The sequence below is a fragment of the Carlito syrichta genome, unplaced genomic scaffold (assembly GCF_000164805.1).
Source record: "Carlito syrichta isolate Samal-C Ts95f unplaced genomic scaffold, Tarsius_syrichta-2.0.1 Scaffold307764, whole genome shotgun sequence".
Taxonomy (NCBI): Eukaryota; Metazoa; Chordata; class Mammalia; order Primates; family Tarsiidae; genus Carlito; species Carlito syrichta.
In genome coordinates this window covers 274,219-287,168 of record NW_007251860.1, presented here as the reverse complement: position 1 = coordinate 287,168, position 12,950 = coordinate 274,219, and the positions used below count along the sequence as shown (strand labels likewise).

General features: G+C 40.2%; 1 protein-coding gene across 3 annotated transcripts in view; it reads left to right on the top strand.

The window, feature by feature from the left end:
• The first annotated feature begins 6,868 nt into the window (after nucleotides 1-6,868).
• The window catches only part of ASB11 (ankyrin repeat and SOCS box containing 11), a 26,225-nt gene continuing 20,143 nt past the window's right edge, over nucleotides 6,869-12,950 (top strand). For 2 of the 3 annotated variants that reach the window (XM_008064610.1, XM_008064611.1), the window contains exon 1: nucleotides 6,869-7,049. In XM_008064610.1, the coding sequence (XP_008062801.1) occupies nucleotides 6,869-7,049 (181 nt within the window). Of the gene's footprint in view, nucleotides 7,050-8,227; nucleotides 8,405-12,950 lie in introns of those variants that run through there. The other variant, XM_008064612.1, reaches the window with a different exon arrangement.

The following is a 12,950-nucleotide window of genomic DNA, read 5'->3' as shown; positions in this document are numbered from 1 at the left end:
TCTCATGTAAAGGTCTTTCACTTTCTGGCTAGGAAGATGCTGAGGTATTTCATTTTTTTGGTGGCTATTGTGAATGGGATTGTGCTTTTTATTTGGGTCTCTGCCTGCTTGTTGTTGTTATATAGGAATGCAACTGACTTTTGTACGTTTATTTTGTACCCTGAGATATTGCCAAAGTCTTTTATCAGTGTCAGCAGGTTTTTGACAGATTCTCTTGGATTTTTAAGGTATAGGATCATATCATCAGCAAAGAGGGATAACTTGACTTTCTCTTTTCCTATTTGGATAACCCTGATTTCCTTCTCTTGTCTAATTTCCTGGGCTAGGACTTCCAACACAATATTGAACAAGAGGGGTGAGAGTGGACAGCCTTGTCTTGTTCCAGTTTTCAGGTGAAATGTTTCTAGTTTCTGTCCATTTAGCAATATGTTAGCTGAGTGTTTGTCATAGATGGCACTTACTATTTTTAGGTATGTTCCTTCTATGCCTAGGTGTTTGAGGGTTTTTATCAAAAAAGGATACTGAATTTTATCAAAAGCTTTTTCTGCATCTAATGAGATAATCACGTGGTTCTTGTTTTACATCTGTTGATGTATTTAATTACATTTATGGTCTTGTGAATGTTGAACCAGCCCTGCATCTGGGGAATGAAGCCTATTTGTTCATGGTGGATGATTTTGAGATGTGCTTTTTGATCTGATTTGCTAGAATTTTGTTGAGGATTTTTGCATCTATGTTCATAAGGGATATTGGCCTGTAGTTCTCTTTCTTTGTTGCATCTTTACCGGGTTTGGGTATCAGTGTAATGTTAGCTTTGTAAAATGATTTGGGGAGAATTTCATCTTTCTTGATTGCCTGAAATACTTTCAATAGGATTGGTATCAGCTCTTCCTTGTATGTTTTGTAGAATTCTGCTGGAAATCCATCAGGCCCAGGGCTTTTTTTTTTTTTGTAGGTAGTTTTCATATGACAGAGTCAATTTCCTGGGTTGTTATTGGTCTATTCAGTGTCTCGAGGTCTTCTTGTTTCAACTTGGGTAGATTGTGTGTTGTCAGAAAGTCTTCCATTTCATCTAGGTTATCAAGTTTATTTCCATATAGGTGTACATAGTAATTTCTGATAATCTTTTATATTTCTTCAGAGTCAGTTATGTTTTGATCTTTTATATTTCTGATTGTGTTTATTTGGGCTTTTTCTCTCTTTTTCTTGGTCAATCTGACTAGGGACCCATCAATCTGTTAATTCTTTCAAAGAACCAGCTTTTTGTTTTGTTGATATTTTCTATGATATTTTTTGTCTATTTGCTCTCTTATTTTTGTGAATTGGATTCTTCTGCTAAAGTTGGGGTTTTGGTGGTCTTCTCTTTCCATCTTCTTTAGGTGGTTTGTTAGGCTCTCCACTTGTGATCTTTCCATTTTCTTGATGTGTGCTCATAGAGATATAAATTCTCCTCTTAAAACTGATTTCATGGCATCCCAGAAGTTTTGGTAAGATGTTTCTTCATTTTCATTTGTTTCCAAGAATCTTTCAATTTCTTCTTTGATTTCAGTGTTGACCTAGTCATTGTTCAGCATCATGTTGTTTAGTGACCATGTCTTTGTAGGTTTTGGGGAAATTTTGTTGGTGTTGATATTTATTTTTATTCCACTGTGGTCTGAAAAGGTGCATGGCAAGATTTCAATCTTATGAAATTTGTTTATGTTTGATTTATGACCAATGATGTCAATGTTGGAGTACGTTCCATGCGGTGGTGAGTAGAAAGTATATTCTGTGGTCCTTGGGTGGAGTGTTCTGTAAGTATCAATTAAGTCCATTTGTTCAAGAGTCTCATTGAGGTTCTGGATGTCCTTGCTGATTTTTTGTCTTGATGACCTGTCCAGGGTTGTGAGCAGGGTATTAAAGCCCCCTGCTATGATAGTATTAGAGTCAATCTCTTTTTTAAGTTTGTCTAGAAGCTGCTTTACAAACATTGGTGCTCCTATATTAGGTGCATACATGTTTAGGATGGATATTTCTTGTTGATGGATTGAACCTTTTATCATTATATAGTGACCTTCTTCATCTTTTTTGATTTTTGATAGCTTAAAGGGTATTTTGTCTGAGATTAAGATTGCAACTCCAACTTTCTTTTGTGTTCAGTTCGCCTGAAAATTTGTTTCCCATCCTCTTACTTTGAGTCTGTGAGTGTCCTTTCTGGTGAGATGAGTCTCTTGGAGACAATTTATTGTTGCCTCATGATATTTTATCCATTTTGGCATTCTGTGTCTTTTCAGTGGTGCATTTAGTCCATTCACATTCAGGCTAATTACTGAAATCTGAGGGTTTATTTTTGTCTTGATGTTATTATAGAGTTGTTGTTTTACTTGTTTGTTTGTTGTCTTTTCGGTTTTTGGGTTGGTTCATGTGTGTTTTCAATCTTTTTCCTGCACTCTTGTGAAGAACATTGTTGTTCTTTTTCCTTTTTCTTCTGTGTTTAATACTTTCTTAAGAGTTTCTTGTAGGGTTGATCTGGAGGCAGCATAAGTTCTTAAGGATTGGATGTCTGGGAAAGATTTTAATTCTCCCTCACTGATGATGCTTAGCTTGGCTGGGTAGGTTATTCTTGGTTGAAATTGTTTATCTTTGAGAACTTTGAGTATTGGACTCCAAGCTCTCCTAGCCTGAAGGGTTTCTGTAGCTAAATCTGCTGCTATTCTGATTGGTCTTCCCTGGGAGCTAGTCTGACCTTTTTCTCTTGCTGCTTTTAGGATTTTTTTCTTTTATACCTACTTTGTTCAGGCAGATTATGATGTGCCTAGGAGTTGGTCTTCTCATTTGTTGTCTTGCTGGGGTTCTCTGAATTTCTTGTGTTTGAATTTTCACATCATTAATGAGGTGAGGGAAGTTTTCTGGAATAATTCTGTGGACTGTTTATTCCAGGGTGGTCTCTGTCTCTCTTTCTGCCTCAGGAAGGCCAATTACTCTTAGGTTCATTCTCTTGAAGTAATCGTTCATCTCTTGAAGGTTTTGTTCTGTCTTTTTAAGCTTCTTTACTACGTTTTTGACAGTTTGGTTTAGTTCTATATTTTGGTCTTCAAGTTCTGAGATTCTGTCTTCTGCTTGGCTAAGTCTGCTTTCCATGCTTATTAGTTTGTTATTTATTTCAGTCACAGTATTCTTTACTGCTGTTACCTTATTTATCAACTCCTTCCTATTTTCCTCTTGTCTCTCCTCAATTCTTTTTATTCTATTACTGTCTTGATGTCTGGGTTTGTAGTATGTGACCAGTCATTCTGAGGACTCTTCATTGTTTGCATGCCGAAGTCTGTTTTCTCAATTTCTGATCTCCTAGGGGTCTGTGTGAGACCCATATTTTTCTTTTGATTTTTCTTCATTTGTGTAGATTTGCCTCCCCATTTTTTCCGTTTTTATTTTCTTCTCTCCCTCTGTCTTCTTTAAATCTGTTGTTCAGGGGTGGTGGGGTTGTTTTTTGTTTCCGTTTGCTCAATCTCCTATTCTTCCTTATGTGAATCTTCTGGCTTTGTTTGATTCTGAGACTGGACTGTAGGTTGAGGGTTATACCTTTTGCAGCTTTGAGATTTATTTGAGGGGGGAGCTGTGATTCAAAATTTATCTGCAGATTCCAATATCCACTGACAGGTGTATGGATACACTGGATCCTGCTTCCCACTGCCTTGTAATCTGATCATGAAGTGGTGGTATTGGTTTGCTCCCAGGAAGTAAAATGATGTAAGAAAAGGGAAAGAAATGGAACAGGGAGAGGGGGAAGCAGAAGGTGAAGATAGGAGAGTAAAAGGGAGAACAAACAGAGGTACCCACTAATAAATGAAAATAGACCTGAAGACATAAGAGTCAGAGAAAACAAAAATAAAAACAATCAAGCAAACAAAAAACAGTGATGACAACAACAAAGTTGGACATACAGTCATACAGACAGGCAAGCTGACCAACTTTTTAAGATGTACTGTTCCTTACACAACCATGAGGTCTTAGCTCCCAAGCTGGAGGTTAGGCAGAGCTGGGTGGGTGAATCACTGCAGGTCTCTGCCTGGTCACAGGGCTCTGACTGTTCTCTGGTCCCGCTGTAGTCAGGGGCGAGTTGGGGGAAGTGGAGTGTGAGACATCCGGGCGTTGTTGGTCAGCGTAGTGGTCAGGGTGGCTAGGGGGAAAGGTGGTGTGGCTACCAAGGGAGCCCAGAGCTCCACAGGGAAGGAGCCTTGGATCTCCCTGAGCATGTAGGCTTGGGGCTAAGTGGGATGCTTCAGTCAGGGGAAGTCTGTAGCTCTAAGGGGCTGGCGCCTAGTGACTCTGCAGACAGTGGCAGCTCAAGGCGGTTGGGTGCTTCAGCATGGGACAGGGGCAGACCTGGAGCTAGGAAGCACCTGGATAGGGGCCTGCTGGGGGCCTCCAGGGTGGTGCCTCAAGGCGGGGCTGCAGAGTTCCGAGGCTACAGAGTTCCCTGGGGGCCTGCACGGGCAGCGGCAGCCTTGGGCCTGTTGGGGCACCCCAGGAAGGGATGCAGCCCGCAGCTCCGAGGGGCGGGCGTCACGACCACCCTGGGCAATGGCAACTTGAGATGGGGTTGGAGGTCTCAGCCAGAGTGGGGACCCAGGGCTCTGAAGGGCGAGTGGTGTGTGGTGGCAGCAGCTTTGGAGCCCGCGCAGGGCACTTCAGCCAGGAATGGAGCTGGTGTCTCTGAGGGGCGGGCACCTAGAGCCTCCCTGGGTGGTGGCGGCTGGAGATGGGGCTGGGTGGGGACCTGGAACCCAGGGCGGGGACCCAGAACTCCGAGGGGCAAGCACCGGCTGCAGCTTTGGGCACTTCAGCCCGGTGGCAGCGCAGAGTTCAGGGGCGGGTGCTGGGGGCCTGCGTGGGCAGCGGCGGCTTTGGGCTTGGTGGGGTGCCCCAGGAAGGGATGGAGCCCACAACCCCAAGGGGCAACGGCAGCTTGAGTTGGGGTTGTGCGCCTCAGCCAGAGCGGAAACCCAGAGTTCTGAAGGGCGGGCAGTGGGAAGCGGCAGCGACTTTGGGCTGCGTGCAGGGCATTTTAGCCAGGAATCTTTTTTTTTTTTTAATTTGGAGTCTCACTCTGTCACCCAGGCTGTAGTGAAGTGACACGCTCAAGGCCACCCCAGCATCAACCTGCTGGGCTCCGGCCATCCTTCTGCCTCAGCCTTCCAAGTAGCTGGAACTACAGGCACGTGCTACCATGCCCAGCTAATTTTTGATTTTATTGTAGAGATGAGGTCTCGCCAAGTTGCCCAGACCTGTGTCAAACCCACGGGCTCAGGCAATCCACTCGCCTCGGCCTCCCAAAGTGCTGGGATTACAGGCTGACCCACCGAGCCCAGCCTCCACTGCTCAAAACGGTTTTTGAATTCATCCATTTTGACTCCTTTTGTGCTTCTGCACTTTTTTGTTTCACCTCTTCCACATCAGCAAAATGTTTCTCTTTGAGGACTTTTTTCATCTGGGGAAACAAACAAACAAAAAATTGCTGGGAGCCAGATCGGGTGAACAGGGTAGGTGGGGCATGGGGATCACGCTCTTTTGGGTCAAAAACTGCCGAACACTCAGTGCAGTGTAGGGAGGTTGTTTGCGTAAATCACCCATCTTGAAATGAGCAAATGTGTTCAAAGAATCTCCAAAATAAAAGATTCACTGAAATGGAATGCAGCCTCTTACAACAATGCTAACTGGTACACTCGTGCTGATGTGTTCCTAGAATACTTGCTTAGCAGGGGAAGCCTGTACTGCAAGGGGCCCGCCCTCTAAAAAACAATTCCGTTTTTTGGGGGTCCTCCTCTTATAGGTAGTCATTCTAATCTGCTTGAATGTTAGGAGAAACTCCCGTATTTTTGCATAAAGCATTTGTTAAATAAAATTATTAGACTGCTCATGTAATTTTATTTTGGCTTGTCTTTTCAATAGGTTTTTACAATGTACAAACTCTAAGATAGTCAAGAATGAAGAAAGTAACCTAGAATGATGAGGAAAATTAAAAATAAACAGATTTCACTTGTGCTGTCCGGTTGATAAGAGAATATTGTCAAACTAGGGAAGATTGAATCGTGGAATATTTGAGTACTTCACCCAGAACCTAGGGCATTTCTTTCATTTATTTCATTATGGGTCTTCCATGATCAAGGGCAACCCACATTTTCCAGAAAGAGGCACCACCTTTACTGATGCTTGAAGTGGAAGTGAATGATTGAGAGGGAAGCTTGGTGTGGGACCTTGCCATGGAGGAAACTACCAAAGTGAGTAGTCTAACACTTCCAGTCTGATGCTTTCACTTGGAGAGGCTTCCAAGATGGGCCTTTTATTAAATACTGCCTTAGAATAAAGGGTAGTTTTTAACAGTCATATTTGAGATTTGGGCTTAATCCTCCATAAACCTCAGAATGGAGCGAAAATGAAATGTTCCAGAGAACAGTATTTCCCACTAAGAACATAGGGTATATTTGCACTTTTGTATGAACATCAAATAACTTGCTTTGTCACTATAGGGTCTGAAAAGTTTCTTTTGTCTTTCCAACCCTGCCTTCCAATGTAATATGGCAAAAATAGGAGTTTAGGTGAAAAAAAGGTTTGGATATGAATCCTGTTTGTCAGATAGTACTGAGTAATGTAATTCTAGAACTACTGGATGCTTCTGGTTAGAAGGACATTTCTTTAGTTTATTTAACATTGCAGTGGATGTCAGCACATGCAGTTGCCAAATCACAGTTAGATTAGAACCTACAAACTAAGTTCTTGGTAACAGGAGCACCGAGTGCTAGAAGGTTTAAAATAGATGTCATATGATACCAATTACAACTCGGTGAAATTTTACAGTCCTAGGACCCTTTACAGAGCATAAGCCAAAATGGAAGATGGTCCTGTTTTCTATGGCTTTAAAAACATTTTTATTACAATGTTTGCTACCTTTTTTTTCTTTAAGCTTTTAATTAAAGTTTTTTTGGCTCTCCTAACCCATTTCTATATCGTCAAAGGAAATAGAAAAGAAGCAGCTAGGATAGCAGAAGAGATCTATGGTGGAATTTCAGGTAAAAGTATATGAATTTGCTCCCAATACTTTAACAGAACCCCTTCTAGATAATTCACATGAATAGTATTTCTAGAAGGTAGATTTTATTTATACTTTGATCTTGAGTGGGTAGTTTTTAAAAATTATCTTTAAAGTAATAAATGTTGTTGCCTGCATTAATTTGAGAAGGAGTTTCAGATTTGTTTTTTGCAAGTTAGATCTGTTAGCAGCTATTATTTAAGAAGTAAATAGAATAGTGGCTTACTAACAGTATTTTGAGAAACTACATTTCTGCTGGTCAAAAGGATTACTTATGTAGGATTTTAAAAAGATATTTAAAATTAAACTTTAAGAATGAAGAGCATTCTAACAAGGCCACATTTCCTCAGGAAATAGAATGGCCAATAAATTTGATTTAAAGCAACAGATGGGGCATTCTATGTGTATTTTTGTATTGTTATTTGCAACTGGAATTGACTACTAGTTGCTGTCAGGAAAAGCTCTTCACTAAACCTATTTGCATGTAGTACCATGCAAAGCATCACAGACAAAGGTTATTCTAATCTGCAATGCCAAGATTTGGGTAAAACATTTTAAAGTCTCATGCTTTTTAGAGATTAGTCTCCAGTTTTTTCTTTTTTCTTTTTTTTTTGAGTGAGAGTCGCATTCTGTCGCCCAGACTGGAGTGCAGTGGCCGCTCCCGGCCACCGCAGCCTAGACCTGCTGGGCTCCGGCGATCCTTCCGCCTCAGCCTTCCGAGTAGCTGGAATTACAGGCATGCACTACCATGCCCGGCTGATTTTTTGATTTGTTGTAGAGATGAGGTCTCGCTGCCCAGGCGGGTCTCGAACCCGCAGGCTCAGGCAATCCACTCACCTCAGCCTCCCAAAGGCGCGGGATTACAGGCTGAGCCACCGAGCCCAGCTTCCAGTTTTTTCAAGAAAGATTCACTTAAATTGTAATGAGATGCTGCAAAAGTAAATGAATCAGATATTCCTGTCACTGCTGGGATTGTCACTTAATAGAGGAGTGTTTATTCATAAACAGAGTTCAGAATTTCCCTATGTATTTTTAGTGTTCACAGGGGTTCCAGGATTACATCATTCTTTAACTAGTATCCATTTCCATTTGCATCCAGGATTCTCTTTCAAAATAGACTTATGCTATGTGATTCCAATAAACTAGACAACTTGGAAGACACTAGACAACAGCGGTCTTATCTAAAGAAATAAGACCTCCAGAGACGAAGCATCAGAATGCTTCAATTAACTGGGGAAAATGAGAAGAATTTTGAAGTTTCAGAAAGTGTCAGAAGGCCTGGACTGTGGAAAGAGATTTCTTTTGGGGATTACATTTGTCACACATTTCAGGGAGGTATGTGACTTGGTTAAAGAAAAACATAATTCTTTTCTTTAGTTTCAAGTTAAGCATGATCTGAAAATCTGTTTTCTAATTAACTTGTAAATTTGGGCAAGGCTTTCTAAAACTTTCGGTAATAGTTTTGATGTTCTCATAGATACATCATCTTCATGGTAAAGTCCAACAAAGTCAGTATTGGCAAGAGAATGTTAAAAATGTTTTCTCCTGTTGTTCATGTGCATTATTTTTGTCTTTGTGCTCCTTAATTAAGTGTACTCTTAAAAAGGCTTTATAGTAGTCAACACCCATGTAAGTGTGGTTTAAATTTAAGTCTGGAGCCAGAATACAATCTCTTAAATAGAGTTCATTCATTCTGTAGCTCAAATATCTTTACTTATTCAATCTCCTAAAATAATATTCATTTAATTTGCAAGTAGCATAGTGTTATAAGGTCAATGACATATTTTTTCAATTATTGCTAAAGAGGCGGGGTGAGAATAGTGCATGTTAATTTCCCAGTTTTATTTCCTTCCTCTATATATATATATGTATAAATGTGTGCATACAATGCACACATCCCTACCCCACACTCCCACGCACACATATAGTGTATCCAGATTTGGTAAATAAGTCTTTCTGTAATAATGTAGACAGTGACATTCCAGAACCAGTAGTTTTTACATGATTCTAACCATGAGTTTTCTTTTGACACCACTGTTAGCAGCCAGATACCATGTATTTAAAGCTAGGGATATGAAAAATCAAGAACAAAATTTTGTGAAAGTGTTAAACTCAAACCAGAAATTGCCTTTGCTGTTCATTGGTCAGATAATGTTTGTTGGGAAAATAGATAACATTTAATCAGTAAGTTAGCTAATTGACTCATAAAAGTCTCAACCCGAGGTTAAATTTTTTGATTCTGCTAGCATATTCAGTTACTGTGAACTATCGTCAGCAATGTCAAAAACAAGGAAGGACAGAAAAAACTCAGTCAGGGTGGAAGCTAAACTTTCATAAGTCCTGGGCACTCCTTTTGGAAGCTGTACCTAACATCACCTCTCTCATTAAATATACATATTTTTGGCTGTGAAATCTTTTGGAAAGTTTTTTTATTCTAGAATTTCATATTCTGGAATACATATTATTTGACATGTCTTTGTGGTTTAAACAATTACATTTGCAGATAACTCATTAGAGTTAAGCTTGACTATGTTACTAGTTTTGATTTTCAAGCTTCTTTGTTTATTTTGTCAATTATATGTATACAAGTATAAAACATTGTCTTTGGTCCTTGGTGTTATGTCTGGAACGCCAGATGGATCACTGGATCCCGTCTTCAGTCCGTAGGTATTCTCAGAATACACGTTATGTAATTTTTCAAACTTTGCTGCTTTGTACTAAGCTATATTTAGTACAGTGGTCTGGTCACCAAACTTGATGAAAATAAAGTGTGGATACATGTTGATAATCTGTTACTCAAATGCTTGGGCCAGACACGTTTCAGAATTCCATAGCTTTTGGAAGTTAGAAAAATTATACAATCTGCATACTGTGTATTACACAGCACTCCTGGTGGGGCCTGGAACTGTCTCCCACAATCAGCCATTGAGATTCTTCTATAGTAAACATATAAATATTCACCCTAAGTGAAAATACAAATAAAAATACTAAATTGCTTAACCTGAGTCCTGACCATGCTTTGCTGCCAAACAAGTTTGCATCAAATTTGAAGGAAAGCTTGGTTTTTAGAATTGAGGGGATTTTACAATTGCTGATATGAGTTTGTAGAACTGTGCTTCTCCCCTGCCCCCATTGGCTATTTTAAGCTAAAACTAAAGATTAGTACTATTCTAAGTGTTAGGCTTAAAATGACTCATCATGGACTGACCATGATTTGACAGCTAAGCCTCATTATCATTATCCTGACTCCTTTTTCTTGTCTTTTCCATTCCAATAGGATTAACTTTTTTCCATTCTTGCCCAAATCTCTACGTAGTCTTCTGCTCTTATGTCATTTTGCTGGTGGTCTCTTCATATGTTGGCTTAACCTTCCTCTAAGTGGTTATGTATCTCAGGTGCCTGCTGGTCCCTAGCAGCAGAAGACCAAGACTGTGTTGGGAGCAAGAATAGAAAAATAGAAAAACAAGAGACCCCACTGTGGCAGTTTCTGTCTCCAGGTTGGGACAACCTCCCTAGCAGGGGCTCTGCCTCCCACCAGTCACCTTTACCTCAGCTTTCCTTCCCCTAAGGAATCAAAGGGGCCTTTTTTCTAATCTACTGCAATACAGTTCATTGTGTCTAACACAGCTCATTGACTGTATCTCATCTCCTCAAGAATATTCATTTTAATTCACTTTTATTATATTTAGATTTTCAGGAAATGTATTATAATAGTTTTTCCTATTACCTTTGTTTACTTAAAACTTCATTAATTCTGCTAGTCTCCTATATTTTAGTTCAAAATTAATTTCCTTGTGAATTTTCTTTAATAAGTGCTATGGAAGAATATATGGCTTTATATTATTTTAGAACTTAAGTAAAGAGAATAAAGATTGTTCCATGTGCACTGGGGATTATAAACCGTTTGGTGGCATTTTTGAATAATAAACTAGTAAATGAAATATTTGTTGGAATTAGATATGGTAAAAATCGCAAAAAAGAAATAAAAAATTAGTTTTTATCTTGAATACTTGGAATTTAGACAACTGTATTCCATCTGAACCAATTTTGTTATTGAAATATATGGTTTTGGAAGCTGTTGTGAAGTAGTTATTCAAATAGTCTCAGAACTAGAGATACAAATCACATTCTGAGAAAAATTCAAAGGAGAAAAATGAAAAAGTACTTGAACATTTTCCGTATACCTCATCAGGAACAAGCAAACATATTTGTAGAGTAAACTATCTTCATAATGTGTTTGCAGCCCTGTGACACAGGCAGTCTGCCAAATAACTAAAAATAGATTGCCTTAGAAGAGAATGATTGAGTCCTACTTAAGCATTCATTTATTTGGAGAGCTTAGTTGCATATTTCCTGAAAGAAATGGAAAACTCCCAAGCTGCCAAATAATGTGTCCTCAATTTCTCACAATTAGCTCCAATTTGCAAAATGAGAATGATAAGAGCAAAAGAGTATGTTGGGAACAAGAATAGAAAAACAGGAGACCCCCCTGTGGCAGTTTCTGGAAAAGGGTTCCATGTGAAAACTCTTCAAGGTACTTTGAAGCAAATGCTGACATTGGAACTGGAAAGGTTACTTTCTTGAGAGTGATTTTGTTTCCAGTTAGGAATTGAATATGATTACTTTTAAGGTGGTACTGTTGATTTATTTCATGCTATTTATAGAGAGAAGGTGAATGTCAAAGCATTCAAAGGCAAGTACATTTACCACAAGGATAGGCACAATTTAAAAATCAATAGTTCTTAAAACCAGAACAAGGTATGTTTTTCTGAAGTCCCCAAAACTTCAGTCCTGCCTTTGTCACTTACTAGTCACGAGACTACTTCATGTGAAGCAAAGTGATTATTGTGCATTTTGGTGTGTTCCCATTCATAAAGCAAGGTTCTCCCCTTGCTTTTAAAAAAAAAAAAAAAAAAGCCACAGGATGGGGACTCCAGGAGAAATACAAGGTTAGATTAGGAATGTTCAGAAGGAGGGGAGCCTGGCATTTCCCTCTCAAATTGGAAGTCTGCTTTGATAGAAAACTTGCTGAATTGCCCCCAAACTACTCAACCAGGGAGAAAGAGAACTGGAAAGCAGTGGTGTGACAGAGAAGCCCTGGATAACCACTATTCTCTTTCTTGGTTGAATGGAAGATAGCACCACAGGATTGTCACTGCAACCTCAGAGGCATGGGGTGGGAACTGGGGACATTGCAGGATACTACATTGATGGATACGAGGAGAGGTGGCCAAATACCAATAAGTAGAAAAGGTACTTGGGAATGAGCCCCCGTGTGAAGGGAATGCCACAGGCCTGGAGTGAGGCCTGCAGTTGAAGCTGAGCAAGCAGGATTGGCCTCCTCTTCCAGTTAACTAGAGAGACACTTTCCCTGTCCCTCTCATTTCTGTCTACCCCCAAGGCACCAGAGAAGCTGGGACCTAGAAGGGGGAGGTGAGAGGTGCGTGAAGCACACATTGCTCTTCTGCCTTTAGCTGCTCCGTGGACTGGAAAAGGCCATGCCTCGCCCTAGGAGTGGGGAGAGGCCAGGAGCTGTGAAGAGGATCAGAAATTACAGTTAGAAAGCGGGCTGGTCTGAGTGATTTTGATAACTCCTTAAGGAAGCATGATGTAAATACAGAGACATGCACAAACCCTAAGTAAACAGTTGGATGAATTTTCACAAAGTGAACACAGTCAGGAACCAGCAGTCAAGAGCAAGAGATTACATATTATCAGCATGGCCCCCACTATGCCCACCTGCAGTCCTTCCCCATCCCTCCTTGAGGTCTTTTTTGTTGTTGTTGTTGTTGTTGTGAGTTGGAGTCTCACTCTGTCGCCTAGATTGGAGTGCAGTGGCTGCTCCTGGCCACCACAGCCCCGATCTGCTGGGCTCTGGCGA